Raw genomic sequence first — 13,840 nt, 5'->3', positions numbered from 1 at the left:
TTGGGTGTGGGGGGTCTCGGGGCTTTGGTTTGGGGTCACTGCTTACGTGGGGGGCTCCTCTCCCTCAGCTCCCAGAGCTCCCCATGCTGCCTCTGCCAGCAGCCAGGCACAGCCCCTGCAGCTCCCATTGCCCGGGGTTCCCAGCCAATGGGAGCTGCAGAACGAGGGCTTGGGACGGAGCGGAGGCAGCACATGGAGCTAGGGAGCTGGGATCGTCACTTCCCAGGAGCTGGGTAGGAAGCCTGCCCCAGCCCTCTCAAGCTCCACCCCTCAGCACCTGCGCCCTCCCCGACCACAACTCCCCCAGCACCTGCGCCCCCTCCCACCCCCCAGCACCCGCAGTGCTTCCCTGGGCCATGGCTCCCTCCCCAGCACCCGTGGTGTCCCCCCTGGGCCATGACTCACCCCCAGAGCACCTGTGTCCCCCTCCCCAGCACCCGCAGCACCCCCTGGGCTGTGCCTCCAAGTCCCCCCCCAGTTTTAGTCAGGGATATTTTTAGTAAAAGTCATGGACAGGTCATGGGCTGTGAATTTTTGTTTACTGCCTCTCACCTGTCCATGACATTTACTACAAATATCCGTGACTAAAACGTAGCCTTATTTATGGTTAATTATTATTATGATGTCAGTTATAGGGTGACACAAAACAAAACACAGGCGTTTCACATTTTGGCTTTTTGTCACATTTGCGTTCGTCAGTTGCACACTGTGGGGGTGGGAGGCTGAGACGCATGAGCTGGAGGGGGAGCTGCAACCCTGCCAGCATAATGCATGGTGGGAGTGTTTGCTTGGCCCTGAGAACTGGAGAGCGGATGCTGTGTACCGCCCATACTGAATGTATTGGATGAGCTACATACAGGGCCCTCCCCAGCAGGAGGGGTGAGTCTTGGGCAGGGTCCCCATGGCAAGGTGGGTGAATTATGTGAAGACACTAACATACAGGCTTCCATACACCTTGATTTCCAGCCCAATCTCCTTTACGTACCAGGATCACACCCTTCCTGGAACACCATACAGCACCAAGACACATGTAATGTTTATGTCACATAACTGCAAGTAAGCATATCATATTGCTTTCTTCTGAATTTTAATTAACTAAAAGACTAGATTGAAATGTATCCTGGTGTCAACTGCAAGGAATATTCTGCCTACTGCTATTGCTAGTTTTGTTAATCCTGTGTAACACAGGCACATGTGTATCACTCAGATTTCCATAGTTGGATCATATGCTGCAGAGATACTGTGCCTCCAGTGAAAGTTCTGCTAAATGCCATTGTATCTCTCTTTAGCTTTCCCATCAGCACATTGAACAGGCTAAACATTGGCCAAGTAGGATACATTTTTTTCTCCAGTGTGGGAACTATTCTTATTTGTCTACTAAGAATCAAATGAGCTGGGCTGAACTGAGAGAATAAAGGCAAAGTTGCTCTGTAAATTGATACAGTTAAGAAGAGATTTCCTCAGTTATCTTCACCACCTCCTTTCAACTTATCCATTCTCTTCAGAAACATTCATTGACTTTTAAGGCCAGAAGGAACCACTGTGATTGCTAGATATGATATGCTAGATAACCTCACCTAGTGAAAACTGTGTCAAGTCCATAGTTCCTGGATTAAAGTATTTTTTAGAAAGACACATCTAATCTTGATTAAAAGACTGAGAGTGATGAAGAATCCACCACACCTGTAGGTAATTTGTTCCAAGGATGAATTACTCTCATTATTAAAATTTTGCGCCTTATTTCTGTTCTGAATGTATCTAGCTTCAGCTTCCAGACATTGGGTTTTTTTGCATTTTTCTGGTAGATTAAAGAGCCCTCTAGTATCCGAAATCTTCTCCCTATATAGGTACTTACAGGTTGTTATCAAGTAATCTCTTAACCAGTCTCTCACTATAAGGTAGGTTTTTCTAGACATTGAATTTTTCATGTAGCACTTTTCAGAACAATTTATAGTTTTCAACATCTTTTTTGAAGTGCGGCCCCCAGAACTGGACACAGTATCCAGCAATGGTTTTGCTAACGGTTTGTATAGAGATAATACCATCTTGATATCTTCCCTACTTGATATACCCCTGCTTACACATCAAAGGCTCACATTAGTGCTCTTAGCCACAACATCACACTAGGAGCTCATGTCCTGCTGATTTTCCACCAGGACACCTAAATCCCTTTCAGAGTCACTTTCCCAAAATACAGATCTCCATTGTGCAAGTGTGCCTAAAAGGCTTATTGTTCAAGTGAGCCCACCTTACCAAGTATCAGGCGGTAGCTGTGTTAGTCTGTATCCACAAAAACAACAAGGAGTCCGGTGGCACCTTAAAGACTAATCTTACCAAGAAGTATCAGAGTCAGCGACCAGGCTGTATTTAGCTCTTGGCCAAGCAAGTAAGGCCTAACACTCAACTTGACAGCATTTCTTTACTGACAGTCTGTTTGTAACGTGCTAACTTCTGAAGACTATGTCCAAACAATCCTAAAATGTCAGGATGCATTCTAGCCATCAATGGGATTTCAGTGATGATTGGAAAACTGGAACAATGGAAAAGCCTGATCGCCACATAGGGCCCATTGTTGCTTCAGGCAAATTAGCATTGTGACAAAAGAGGTAACTCAGCCAGTCATACCTTACTCACTCTGGCTCATTTGCTTACTTCGAATCTATTCGTTGAAATGAGTCAGCATGTTAAATTGTAGGTCAGGACTGAGGTGCTTTGACACAGTTGGGGGCGTGGGGTTGAGGGCTGAAATAGCAGGGGCAGCTTCTGTCCAGGCACTGGATATTTGCCCTGTGGGACACTATGCTGGACTCAGGCAAGTTCATTTATCTTTGTCCAGTCAAAACAGTTTCAGTTAATCTAAACATTCCCATTTGGTGCTGCAGTCAGACAGATCCCGCCCCCCTCCTCCCCCTCGCCACTCCCGGAAGCACCTAATGGGCACTGTCAAAGGGCGAGATGATCAAAGCATTGGCAGGGTTAGGGATAGTGGCAGGGTTAGGGGAAATGATTAGGGGGCTGGGGCACATGACTTACGAGGCGAGGCTGAGGGAACTGGGGTTATTTAGCCTGCAGAAGAGAAGAGTGAGGTGGGATTTGATAGCAGCCTTCAACTACCTGAAGGGGGGTTCCGAAGAGAACGGAGCTCAGCTGTTCTCAGTGGTAGCAGATGACAGAATAAGGAGCAATTGTCTCAAATTACAGTGGGGGAAGTCTGGGTTGGATATTAGGAAACACTATTTCACTAGGAGGGTGGTTAAACACTGGAATGGGTTACCTAGGGAGGTGATGGAATCTCCTTCCTTAGAGGTCCTTTTAAGGTCCGGCTTGACAAAGCCCTGGCTGGGATGACTTAGTTGGGGTTTGTCCTGCTTTGAGCAGGGGGTTGGACTAGATGACCTCCTGAGGTCCCTTCCAACCCTGATATTCTATGATTCTGTGATTGTGTGTGTGTCCCCACTAACGCATTAAAGCGGCGGAGTGTGTCCACAGTACCAAGGCTAGTGTCGACTTTCGGAGCATTGCACTGTGCATAGCTATTGCACAGTTCCCGCAGCCTCCGCCGCCCATTGGAATTCTCGGTTGAGTTCCTAATGCCTGATGGGGAAAAAACATTGTCGTGGGTGGCTTTGGGTACATGTCGTCAGTCGCCCCTCCCTCCATGAAAGCAACGGCAGACAATCATTTCGCGCCCTTTTTCTGTGCGGGCGCCATACTGCTTTCAACAGACGGTGCAGTGGGGCTGCAAACCATTGTCATCGAACGACCACTTCCGCTGCCATTCTGCTCTCCGGTGCTATGAATCCACCTTGCAGGTCCTCTGTATGCCTGTCATCATTCGCTGCTTCCACTGCAACTCTGCTCAGCTACTCTTATCTCCCCATACCATGGCAAGCGTGCAGCTCGCTCAGCTGTTGTGTCCTGGCAGCAGACAGTGCAGTAGGTCTGCAAAATTGGTCATCCAATCACCTCTTCCCCTGCAACTCTGCTCTCCTGCTCTCCTGCAGGTGCCATACCACAGCAAGCATGGAGCCCGCTCAGATCACCGCGGCAGTTATGAGCATTGTAAACACCTTGCGCATTATCATGCAGTACATGCAGAACCAGAAGCTGCAAAAGCAGGCGAGGAGGTGACGGCAGTGTGGTGGCGAGAGTGATGAGGACATGGACACAGACTTCTCTCAAAGCACAGGCCCTGGCAATTTGGCCATCCTGGTGGCAATGGGGCAGGCTCATGCCATGGAATGCTGATTCTGGGCCCGGGAAACAAGCACAGACTGGTGGGACCACATAGTGTTGCAGGTCTGGGATGATTCCCAGTGGCTGCGAAACTTTCGCATGCGTAAGGGCACTTTCAGGGAACTTTGTGACTTGCTTTCCCCGGCCCTGAAATGACAGCATACCAAGATGAGAGCAGCCCTCACAGTTCACAAGAGAGTGGCGACAGCCCTCTGGAAGCTTGCAACGCAAGACAGCTACTGGTCAGTAGGCAGTGGGCAAATCTACTGTGGGGGTGTCAAGGTTTCTTCCCCACTCTGAACTTTAGGATACAGATGTGGTGACATGCATGAAAGACCCCACTAAGCTTATTTTTACCAGCTTAGGTTAAAAACTTCTCCAAGATACAACGATTTTTTGTTCTTGAACCGTATGTTGCCACCACCAAGCGCTTTAAACAAAGAACAGGGAAAGAGCCCACTTGGAGATGTTTTCCCCCAATATATCCCCTAAAGCCCTACACCCCCTTTCCTGGGGAAGGCTTGATAAGAATTCTTACCAATTTGTACAGGTGAACACAGACCCAAACCCTTGGATCTTAAGAACAATGAAAAATTAATCAGGTTTTTAAAAGAAGAATTTTAATTAAAGAAATGGTAAAAGAATCACTTCTGTAAAATCAGGATGGTAAATACCTTACAGGGTAATCAGATTTAAAACATAGACAATCTCTCTAGGCAGAACCTTAAGTTACAAAAAGACACAAAAACAGGAATATACATTCCATCCAGCACAACTTATTTTACCAGCCGTTAAACAAAAGGCAATTTAACGCATTTCTAGCTAGATTAATTACTAATTTAACAGGAGTTGTGAGGCTGCATTCCTGATCTGTTTCTTGCAAAAGCATCACACAGACAGACAAACCCTTTGTTCCCCCCCACCTCCAGATTTGAAAGTATTTTGCCCCCTTATTGGTTATTTTGGGTCAGGTGCCAGCAAGGTTATCTTAGCTTTTTAACCCTTTCCAGGTGAAAGGGTTTTGCGTCTGGCCAGGAGGGATTTTATAGCTCTGTATACAGAAAGGTGGTTACCCTTCCCTTTATATTTATGACAGATGCCAATTCATTTGCAAAAGTATAGGATGCCTTTAGCCAAGAGCTGATCCTTGCAGAACCCCACTAATAACCTCAGTCATTGATAATTCTCTGTTACCAATTATGTTTGAGATCTATCAGTTAGTCACCAATATGGAGCAGGTGCGAATGGTGGTTTTGCTAGCCTGAATGATTTTCATGGGGAGAGGTATCGCTCTGGCTCTAGGACTTTGTAAATTCAAACTTCCACTTCCACTCCCCTAACAGAGTACAGGGCCTTTACAAAATGGTTTGGAAAGTGTTTTTTTAAAACAAAAACAACCACCTGGTGTTCACTTACCTTCTCAAAAACAGCTGAGCAATTTTGCTCAAACTTTCCAGAAAATTAACCTGTGGTAAGTGTGGAAAATTTCAGACCTTAAAGTTTGGCAACTGAAAACAAAAGTTTTTAATGGAAAGTGTCAGGCAATCTTATCCAGAGGTGCTGATCCTGCCCCATACATAATTAGCATATTTTTAGTGTGATTGCAGTGAGGTTGATCCCCACCCCAGACAGAAAAGAATTAAAGAACTTCTGTGGGCACAATCAGCCTCAGTCTGCTGTACCTGTGAGGCATGTCAAGCCCTGAGATGGGTGGATCCCTAAAAGGGAGGATCCCTGCTCAGTGCAGGGTGGCACTCTGAAGGAGCAGGACTGCAACTCAGAGCCCTTTGGCCCCTGAAGCAGGGATTGCGGAACAGGGAAAAGGTTTGAGAGCCTTGTCCCCCTAAGCTCTCTCAGAAAGGAGAAGTGCCAGGTCTTTTCTCTTTCTTTGGCTTCCCAAAGGTCTCAGACTATGCTTTTTGTGGGCTGCAGAAGCATACTGACTTTTGGTTGGCACAAAAGGGGGCTGACGCCTTGAACAAAACAGCTGGGGGGCAGTGCCCTGGACTCTGAGACAGGAGTAATGGCCCTTTCCCTTAGGGGTGCTAGAAACGTATATAGTCTGCTAGATAGTGCTATTTGGTTAACAGTGTATTTGTTCCAATGTACTGACAATAATCAGAAATGGGAGGTGATGGTACCCAAATACGCTTTTGCATAAATCAGGCTTTATTGAGATAATATCTTAAATGTGTACAACTTGCCCATTCACCATTCAGAGAAACCAGAAAGAGAATCAATCATCTGTATTATAAAGAAATTGAAGAATCACAAAAATAGGTGCCAGTAGGCAGCCTACAATCACTAACTTGTAAATCTGCACTCATGGGCTTCAATTCAATCTGGACTTCTTTAGCTAGTGTTATTAGCTAATCCTAGTTCTTTTAGCAATGGCCACTTGCAAGCTAATTACAGGGTTGGAAGTTTTTGCAAATGGAAGAAAATCAACACAAACACAGGCAAAATGGCAGCAGCTAGGCCATGCATTCCAGCCAGCAAAAGTCAGTGGAGGGTTAGACTGAAAGGAGTGAAGGATCCTTGCCAGCAGCATCCTGAATCCAGCCCTCCAAGGAAATCTCAACTTCCATCATAAGGAGTCACTGGATGCTTGTTCTGTGGGGTGAAATGGGAAAGGTGTCAATAAAGCAGAGAAGGCTCCTGGGTGGCTGGGATTGTCCTGGACATGAAATTTCCCCTGAAATATTGTGTATTCTGCCTCTGAGTGAAGCAGTTTTTGGTGTTGAACATTCAGCACCTGTAATTACCCAACTTATCCCCTTTAGCCTTTTTAGGATATTGGCAGAATATTAGCTTTTTCCCCAGTCCTCTGGGACTTTCACATTCTTTCTAATATTTGTTAAAAATTAAGATCAATGGCTCAGAAAGTTGGCTAGATTGTCGAGCTCAACGGGTAGTGATCAATGGCTCCATGTCTAGTTGGCAGCCGGTATCAAGTGGAGTGCCCCAAGGGTCGGTCCTCGAGCCGGTTTTGTTCAATATCTTCATAAATGATCTGGAGGATGGCATGGATTGCACCCTCAGCAAGTTTGCAGATGAGACTAAACTGGGAGGAGAGGTAGATACGCTGGAGGGTAGGGATAGGATACAGAGGGCCCTAGACAAATTGGAGGATTGGGCCAAAAGAAATCTGATGAGGTTCAACAAGGACAAGTGCAGAGTCCTGCACTTAGGACGGAAGAATCCCATGCACCGCTACAGACTAGGGACCGAATGGCTAGGCAGCAGTTGTGCAGAAAAGGACCTAGGGGTTACAGTGGACGAGAAGCTGGATATGAGTCAACAGTGTGCCCTTGTTGCCAAGAAGGCCAATGGCATTTTGGGATGTATATGTCGGGGCATTGCCAGCAGATCGAGGGACGTGATTGTTCCCCTCTATTTGACATTGGTGAGGCCTCATCTGGAGTAGTGTGTCCAGTTTTGGGCCCCACACTACAAGAAGGATGTGGAAAAATTGGAAAGAGTCCAGCGGAGGGCAACAAAAATGATTAGAGGACTGGAACACATGACTTATGAGGAGAGGCTGAGGGAACTGGGATTGTTTAGTCTGCGGAAGAGAAGAATGAGGGGGGATTTGATAGCTGCTTTCAACTACCTGAAAGGGGATTCCAAAGAGGATGGATTTAGACTGTTCTCAGTGGTAGCAGATGACAGAACAAGGAGTAATGGTCTCAAGTTGCAGTGGGGGAGATTTAGGTTGGATATTAGGAAAAACTTTTTCACTAGGAGGGTGGTGAAATACTGGAATGCGTTACCTCGGGAGGTGGTGGAATCTCCTTCCTTAGATATTTTTAAGGTCAGGCTTGACAAAGCCCTGGCTGGGATGATTTAGTTGGGGATTGGTCCTTCTTTGAACAGTGTGTTGGACTAGATGACCTCCTGAGGTCCCTTCCAACCCTGATAGTCTATGATTCTATGATTCTATGAATGCTTCTTGGCCAATTCTTTTGGAACTCTTGGATGCAAATTCTCTGGTCTTGCAGATTTAAAGAAATTTCTCTTTAGCAGGTGTAGTTTCACATCTGCCTAGTTACTGTTGGAATAAAAGGTATGTCACTGACACTGTAAGACACAATTGCATCATCCAGCTTATTTTCAATCTGATATTAGGGGGCTCTTTAATCTACTGGACAAAGGCATTACAGGGTCCAGTGGCTGGCATATGAAGCTAGACAAATTCAAACTGGCAATAAACTCTAATGGTTAACAGTGAGGGTGATCAACTACTGGAGCAGATTACCAAAGGGTGAGATGGAATCTCCATCTCACTGGCACCTTGCTTTCTCCTGGTCTCTGTAGCGCTCAGCTCCTGAGGACTGAAATGCTTTAATTTAGCCCAAGTGATTGGGCTCAATATAGGGATTACTGAGTGTAATTTAGTGTCCTGTGCTATATGGGGGTCAGATGAGACGATCAGGGATCCCTTCTGCCCTTAAAGTCTATGAAAGCTGGAGTCGTTCAACCAGGTTTGGGTGTCTCTTTCTAAAAGTTATGCTCTAGCTCAATCACAATCACTGGTGTCAATACAGGACTGATTGGGTAATGTCATCTGGCCTGTCCTGTGCAGGAGGTCTCTAGAGGGTGAGAATGGTTTCTTTTGTCCTTACAAATCTATGAATGGGGTACAGTTAGGATCGATGGGCTGAAATTAAGGGAAAGGTTAAGCTGAAGACCAGCGCTAACAGCAATCCTGCCACCATGCTGTCCGGCGAGGCTCAGTTCCCTTCTGCAGCCTTTTCAGCATCACACAAGGCAATTGGGAGACCAACTGAGACAGTGAGGGCTGAAGTGTCTGCAGTACACAGGTGATACCCAGCTCTGCTCTCCTTTATACTGCCAGCATACACCACCACCTTCCAGGTTTCTGTGACAGGGTGTACTTGTCCCGCACTGGACAAGGAGGGGTTAACCCCACACTGTGGGCCAAGGAAGCCACATCCCCTCGCCCCTGCTGGCCTTGCTTCAACTGGAGTACCCATATAGGGGGAGCAGCCCAGCTCATTCAGAGCTGACTGCTGAGGAGGGAGGACACATGCTAGTAGTTTCCCACCTTGGAGCTGCTGGAGCCCGAGATCATGGAGGCCAAGCCCACAAAGGATCTGGACAGATACTCAGCTACTCGCGGACACTCAGGAGATGTTGGAACTGCTGGGAGCTTTACAGGTCAGAGACCCTGGAGACCGAGGAAATCCGGAAATCCAGAGACCGCGCCACTGGAAGATACAGTGGGAAGTAGCCCACATCTAATTGATCCAACTGTAGGACTGGATCAATGGAAATGATTAGCGGGCTGGGGCACATGACTTACAATGAGAGGCTGAGGGAACTGGGCTTATTTAGTCTGCAGAAGAGAAGAGTGAGGGGGGATTTGCTGGGTATTGCAATTCCTTGTATCTAGGAGGGAAGACCAAGCCCTGAGGAAAAACAGCTTGTTCAAAACACAGCAACGTGGTCGCTCTGCAACACAGGACACTGGGAACACATCACCCCAGCATGCCGTTCTCTGCACTGGCTCCCCATTCAATTCAGAGCCCAGTTCCATGGGGTGCTGTCCGGATTTTTCAAGACCCTGCATAGCACTGGTCCTGGCTCCCTGAGAGATCAGTCACCCTGCTGCAGCCAGGGGTCCTCCGGCACCTGAGTTCCACTGGAACACTAGGGCTGGCCAGAAACAGCACTTCCAGTTTGGGGAAAAATGAGGTCTCTAATTTGTTTGGTTCCAATTCAAAACAAAATTGAGACCTTTCAAAATCCTCCACACCCAAATATGAGTACAAGCACCAGCCCACCCCAGGATATCCAATAGCCTGATTGTTAAGGCACTCACGTGGGATGAAAACACCCCAGGTTCACATTCCCAATTTGCAGTAGGCGCTTGGATCTTGCACATCCCAGGTGAGTACCCTGACCACCAGGCAATAGAATCAGCCTCTCTGGAGCAATAAACATGTAATTTTTTCAATATAAAATGGAACAGCTCCAACAGGAGTCATTGAAAGAGAGTGACTCTATAGTCTAGTGGTTAGAGCACTTACTTGGGATGTGGAAGACCCAAGTCCTTGCTCCTGAGCAAGCTGTTGTGGGGTAGGGCTGGTTCTCTCCAGAAAGTCCATCCTGGACCTGAGAAACCTTCCAAATGACGTTAAAATTATTTCAATCCCCTTGAGGCCAGAAAGGAGGAGCACATTTTCATCTGTAACTCGTGGGAGCTTGGTCGATACTATGGGGATGAACACCCTGTAAGTGCCTGAATAGAACACTAGACACGATTTCAGAAATATCATCCCAGCAGTGAGGTCTAGGAGGCTGTGGAAGAGTGTACCAAGGGAAAGCGTGGAAACCCCACCTCTTGGGAGCCTGGCTATGACACTAGAGAAATACTACAGGGAACAATCCTGCACTGGCCGCAGGGACAGGGCCTGCATGGGGCCTAACAGATCCTTCCCATTTCTAGAGTGGATGAATCTCTCTTAAGAAGATAACTATGAGTACAGTCAGAATATGATCAGCTGTCAGAATATGATCCACAGCCAGGGATCTAGGGTTCCCAGTCCAACTCCCACTGAAGTAAATGGAAAGCCTCCCACTGTCTTCAGTGCAGCTGGATCCAGCCTACGGTCTGTGAGCAGGGTGGGTGAAGGCTGGGTCATTGGTACCGGGGCCAGGCAGTGACAGAGCCTTAGGGACAAGAGAGTCAATGGGTTTGTGTTCACTAGAAAATCAGGGCGTGACAGAACATGGCCCTGAACTAGTTGTGTTAACTAACGTGGTGTTAAAACCAACTTTGCAGTGGCTGTATTCGCCAGTGCGTTGGTTAACACAACTCCGCCAAGCGGTGCTAACATTCCCTCATGTTATAGTGAAGACAAGCAGGAGCCTCTGGGGCAGATAGGAAGATCAAGGTGGGGGACTGGGAGGAAGGATCTGTTTGAGGAAGGGTGGCTGGAAGAGTGAGTTTGTTTGGAGATTGGGGTTGATCTGGGGAAGAAAGGCCAGGGAGCGCTGGGGAGGGGAAGTCTCCACATGGGCCCAGTTGCGTGTGTTTCTCTGGGCACGGGGTCCATTCTGTACCTTCCACTCCCTAGTTACTGCGTTGTCTCCAAGGTGACAAGTCAAGACGGTCGATCACTCTGCAGTTCACAAAGTCCTCAGGATAGCGGTTGACCTTGAACACGTCCCTGGGCACCTCTCTAATGCGAGTGTTATCACAGAGAACCCGTGGCAATGAACTGCTGCTCAGGGCACGGCGCTGCTGTGGAGTGAAAACCCCGGGATTCTCCCACCAGAACCTACAAAGAAGCAGAAAAGCAGCAGTGTTACAGCCTGGGTTTATCCTTCTTGGGAATTAATTTAGTTCTGGGGGGTCATGATTTTGTTTTCTCTCCATAGATATGGAAAGTAGCCTTGCCTGTGAAAAGGAAATACAAGTGATGGGGTGTGAAATCTGGGACTCATTGTAGTCAGCAGCAAAACTCCCACCAGCTGCAGTGGGGCCACAATTTCACCTGGTAGTTTAAAAAAAGTGTATTTCTAATGTGAATAAATCTCCTATAGCCAAACTGCCTTCAAGATTTCCAGAGAAAGACTGTGAAGATTTTATACAGATAAGTTCTATTGAAAATGAAAAGAATTTTAGATTGCAAAGTCACGGGATAAAAAGCTTCCGCAGGAATCACAGCTGTTCTCTGGCCTGTGCTGTGCAGGAGCTCAGATGATGATCACCATGGTCTCTTCTGGCCTTAACATCTATGGATCTATGCAAAGGTTAGGAAATCCCTGAATTAAGCTTGCCTGCGCAATCTTAACTCTGCCCTCTTGTGCGTATGGGCTGTGTTAGAGACCTTAACTGAATGTTCACATACTGTTTAGTCCACAAACAACCCCTGGCTCACTCAACGCACGGTGCTGTATGAATGAGGTAGCTGCCCAGTTCTTTGTTGTAACAGTGGGCTTGGGGGGCCAGTCATCCTAGTGGTTGGAGGACTTGACTCCCTGCTTGTGTGGTCGAGGTGCTTCAGACTTTAAGACAGGGTGGACAGGGGCATGCAATGGAGTGGAGCACCTGGGTAAGAGGGTCTGCAATGGTTGAGAACCCTGGAATAAATTGGCTAGAATAGTGAGCTGGCTACCATGGCCACCTCCTCAAAGGTTTCAAAGAAGGCCACAGGATCCTCATCAGGTCCCACCTTGGTGAGTCTGACAGCAGTGGCAATCACAGCTGGGGTGGGGTTCACTGGTTCTACTGGACTACATGGCCATAGTATTGTAGCCACCTTTGGACGACCAGCTGCTGCTGCTAGGTCGCTAACTCACAGATCAGCTGCTGCTGCTGTTTGCCCATCTGCTGAAGTAGTTCCTGCTGCTGGTGTGTGTTTTGTTCAGCCATCCATTCTAGCAGCTCTTTCATCTCTATTCAGTGAGGAGGGAGGTGGGGATGGGGATTGCTTGAGGGTTGGTTGGCTTGTGTGTTTCTATTCCCTTTGGCAGGGATTAGGGTATCTGCCCACATTCTCCACCAAAACGGCAAAGGGGGTTTGGGAGGCCAGTCGACCTAGTGGTTGGAGGACTTAACTTCCTGCTCTCTGTTTCTGTGATCGAGGTGCCTCGGTCTTTAAGGTGGGCAGATAGGAGGATCTGGACCCTCCCATTCCACCAGATCCCAGCCCAGGGCCCCGTTTAAGTCAACCCCTGAGTAGAGGACCTCCCAACGGGGAGTCTACGTCCACTGCCCTGGGCTACTTCCTACAGCTGCCCCTTCAGTTTGGGGCTTGGCCCCTACAGACCAGGTTCCTGTGATGGCTTGTCACCAGTAATGGCCCCTCGTGGACCCTGGGCAGCATCCTGCTGCAGTCCCAGTTTCCTCCAGGTGGAGCAGCTATAAATTTGCCGGGGTCAGAACCCCCACAAGGTCTCTGTGCTTTGGACCCGGGTTCCTCTCAGGCCGGGTGCGCCTAGGCCTCTTTCTCTATTTCATTTGGCCAGGAAGACGGTGCTGGGTTCCTGGTGACTGCCTCGGCTGGCAGGGCAGTGCTCCTTCCCTCGGGCAGGGAGGCAGCTAGCTCTTGCCTTTTCACCAAACTGAGCCAGGCTCCCTCCTTTTCTCTCCCCTCCAAGCCTGGCATTGGCTGCAGGTATAACAGGGCAGGGCTAGCTGGGCCCAAAGGCTCTCTTTAACCCTTTTCGGGCTGGTGGGCAGTTACTCTGCTTGACCACATTTGTATCTTTTTCCACTCATTGTGCACGCCATCCAAGCACTGCGCAGAAGACAGACTAGTGTATACGAGGAACTCGCCCTGTTTCAGGGAGGCATTAGCTGATTTTACTGACAGGCCCAGAGGGCTCTTTGCTCCCGTTGGAGCTGGGGCCATGATCTGACTGGGATGGTGAGCGCCTGCAGGCAGTGCTACAGCTAGTGAAGGGCACAGTCCAGAGGGCTGGAGTGCTGCACTCTAGGAGATGCCTCTCCTCCTTGGTCTGTGAGGCTGGTGTATGGTGGAGCAGATCTCAGGGTTGCTGCTGCCTAAGCACTCCCCACGCTCCATGAGGAAGGGGGAATCCTTGCCATGCTGTTAGCGCGGCTCCTGCT

General features: G+C 48.3%; 1 protein-coding gene across 1 annotated transcript in view; it reads right to left on the bottom strand.

Annotated features, from left to right (window-relative positions):
- Positions 1-6,164: 6,164 nt before the first annotated feature.
- LOC142000616 (myeloperoxidase-like) overlaps positions 6,165-13,840 on the bottom strand; it is a 71,196-nt gene continuing 63,520 nt past the window's right edge. The window contains exons 13-14 of the mRNA XM_074975027.1: positions 11,326-11,543; positions 6,165-6,849 (exon numbers count right to left, since the gene is read on the bottom strand). Coding sequence (XP_074831128.1) covers positions 11,336-11,543 — 208 coding nt within the window. The 3' untranslated portion in view covers positions 6,165-6,849; positions 11,326-11,335. The remainder of the gene's footprint in view (positions 6,850-11,325; positions 11,544-13,840) is intronic.

Source organism: Natator depressus, chromosome 17, assembly GCF_965152275.1.
Source record: "Natator depressus isolate rNatDep1 chromosome 17, rNatDep2.hap1, whole genome shotgun sequence".
NCBI classification, from domain to species: domain Eukaryota; kingdom Metazoa; phylum Chordata; order Testudines; family Cheloniidae; genus Natator; species Natator depressus.
The sequence above is the reverse complement of the archived record's forward strand: the minus strand, read 5'-3'. Positions and strand labels throughout refer to the sequence as shown.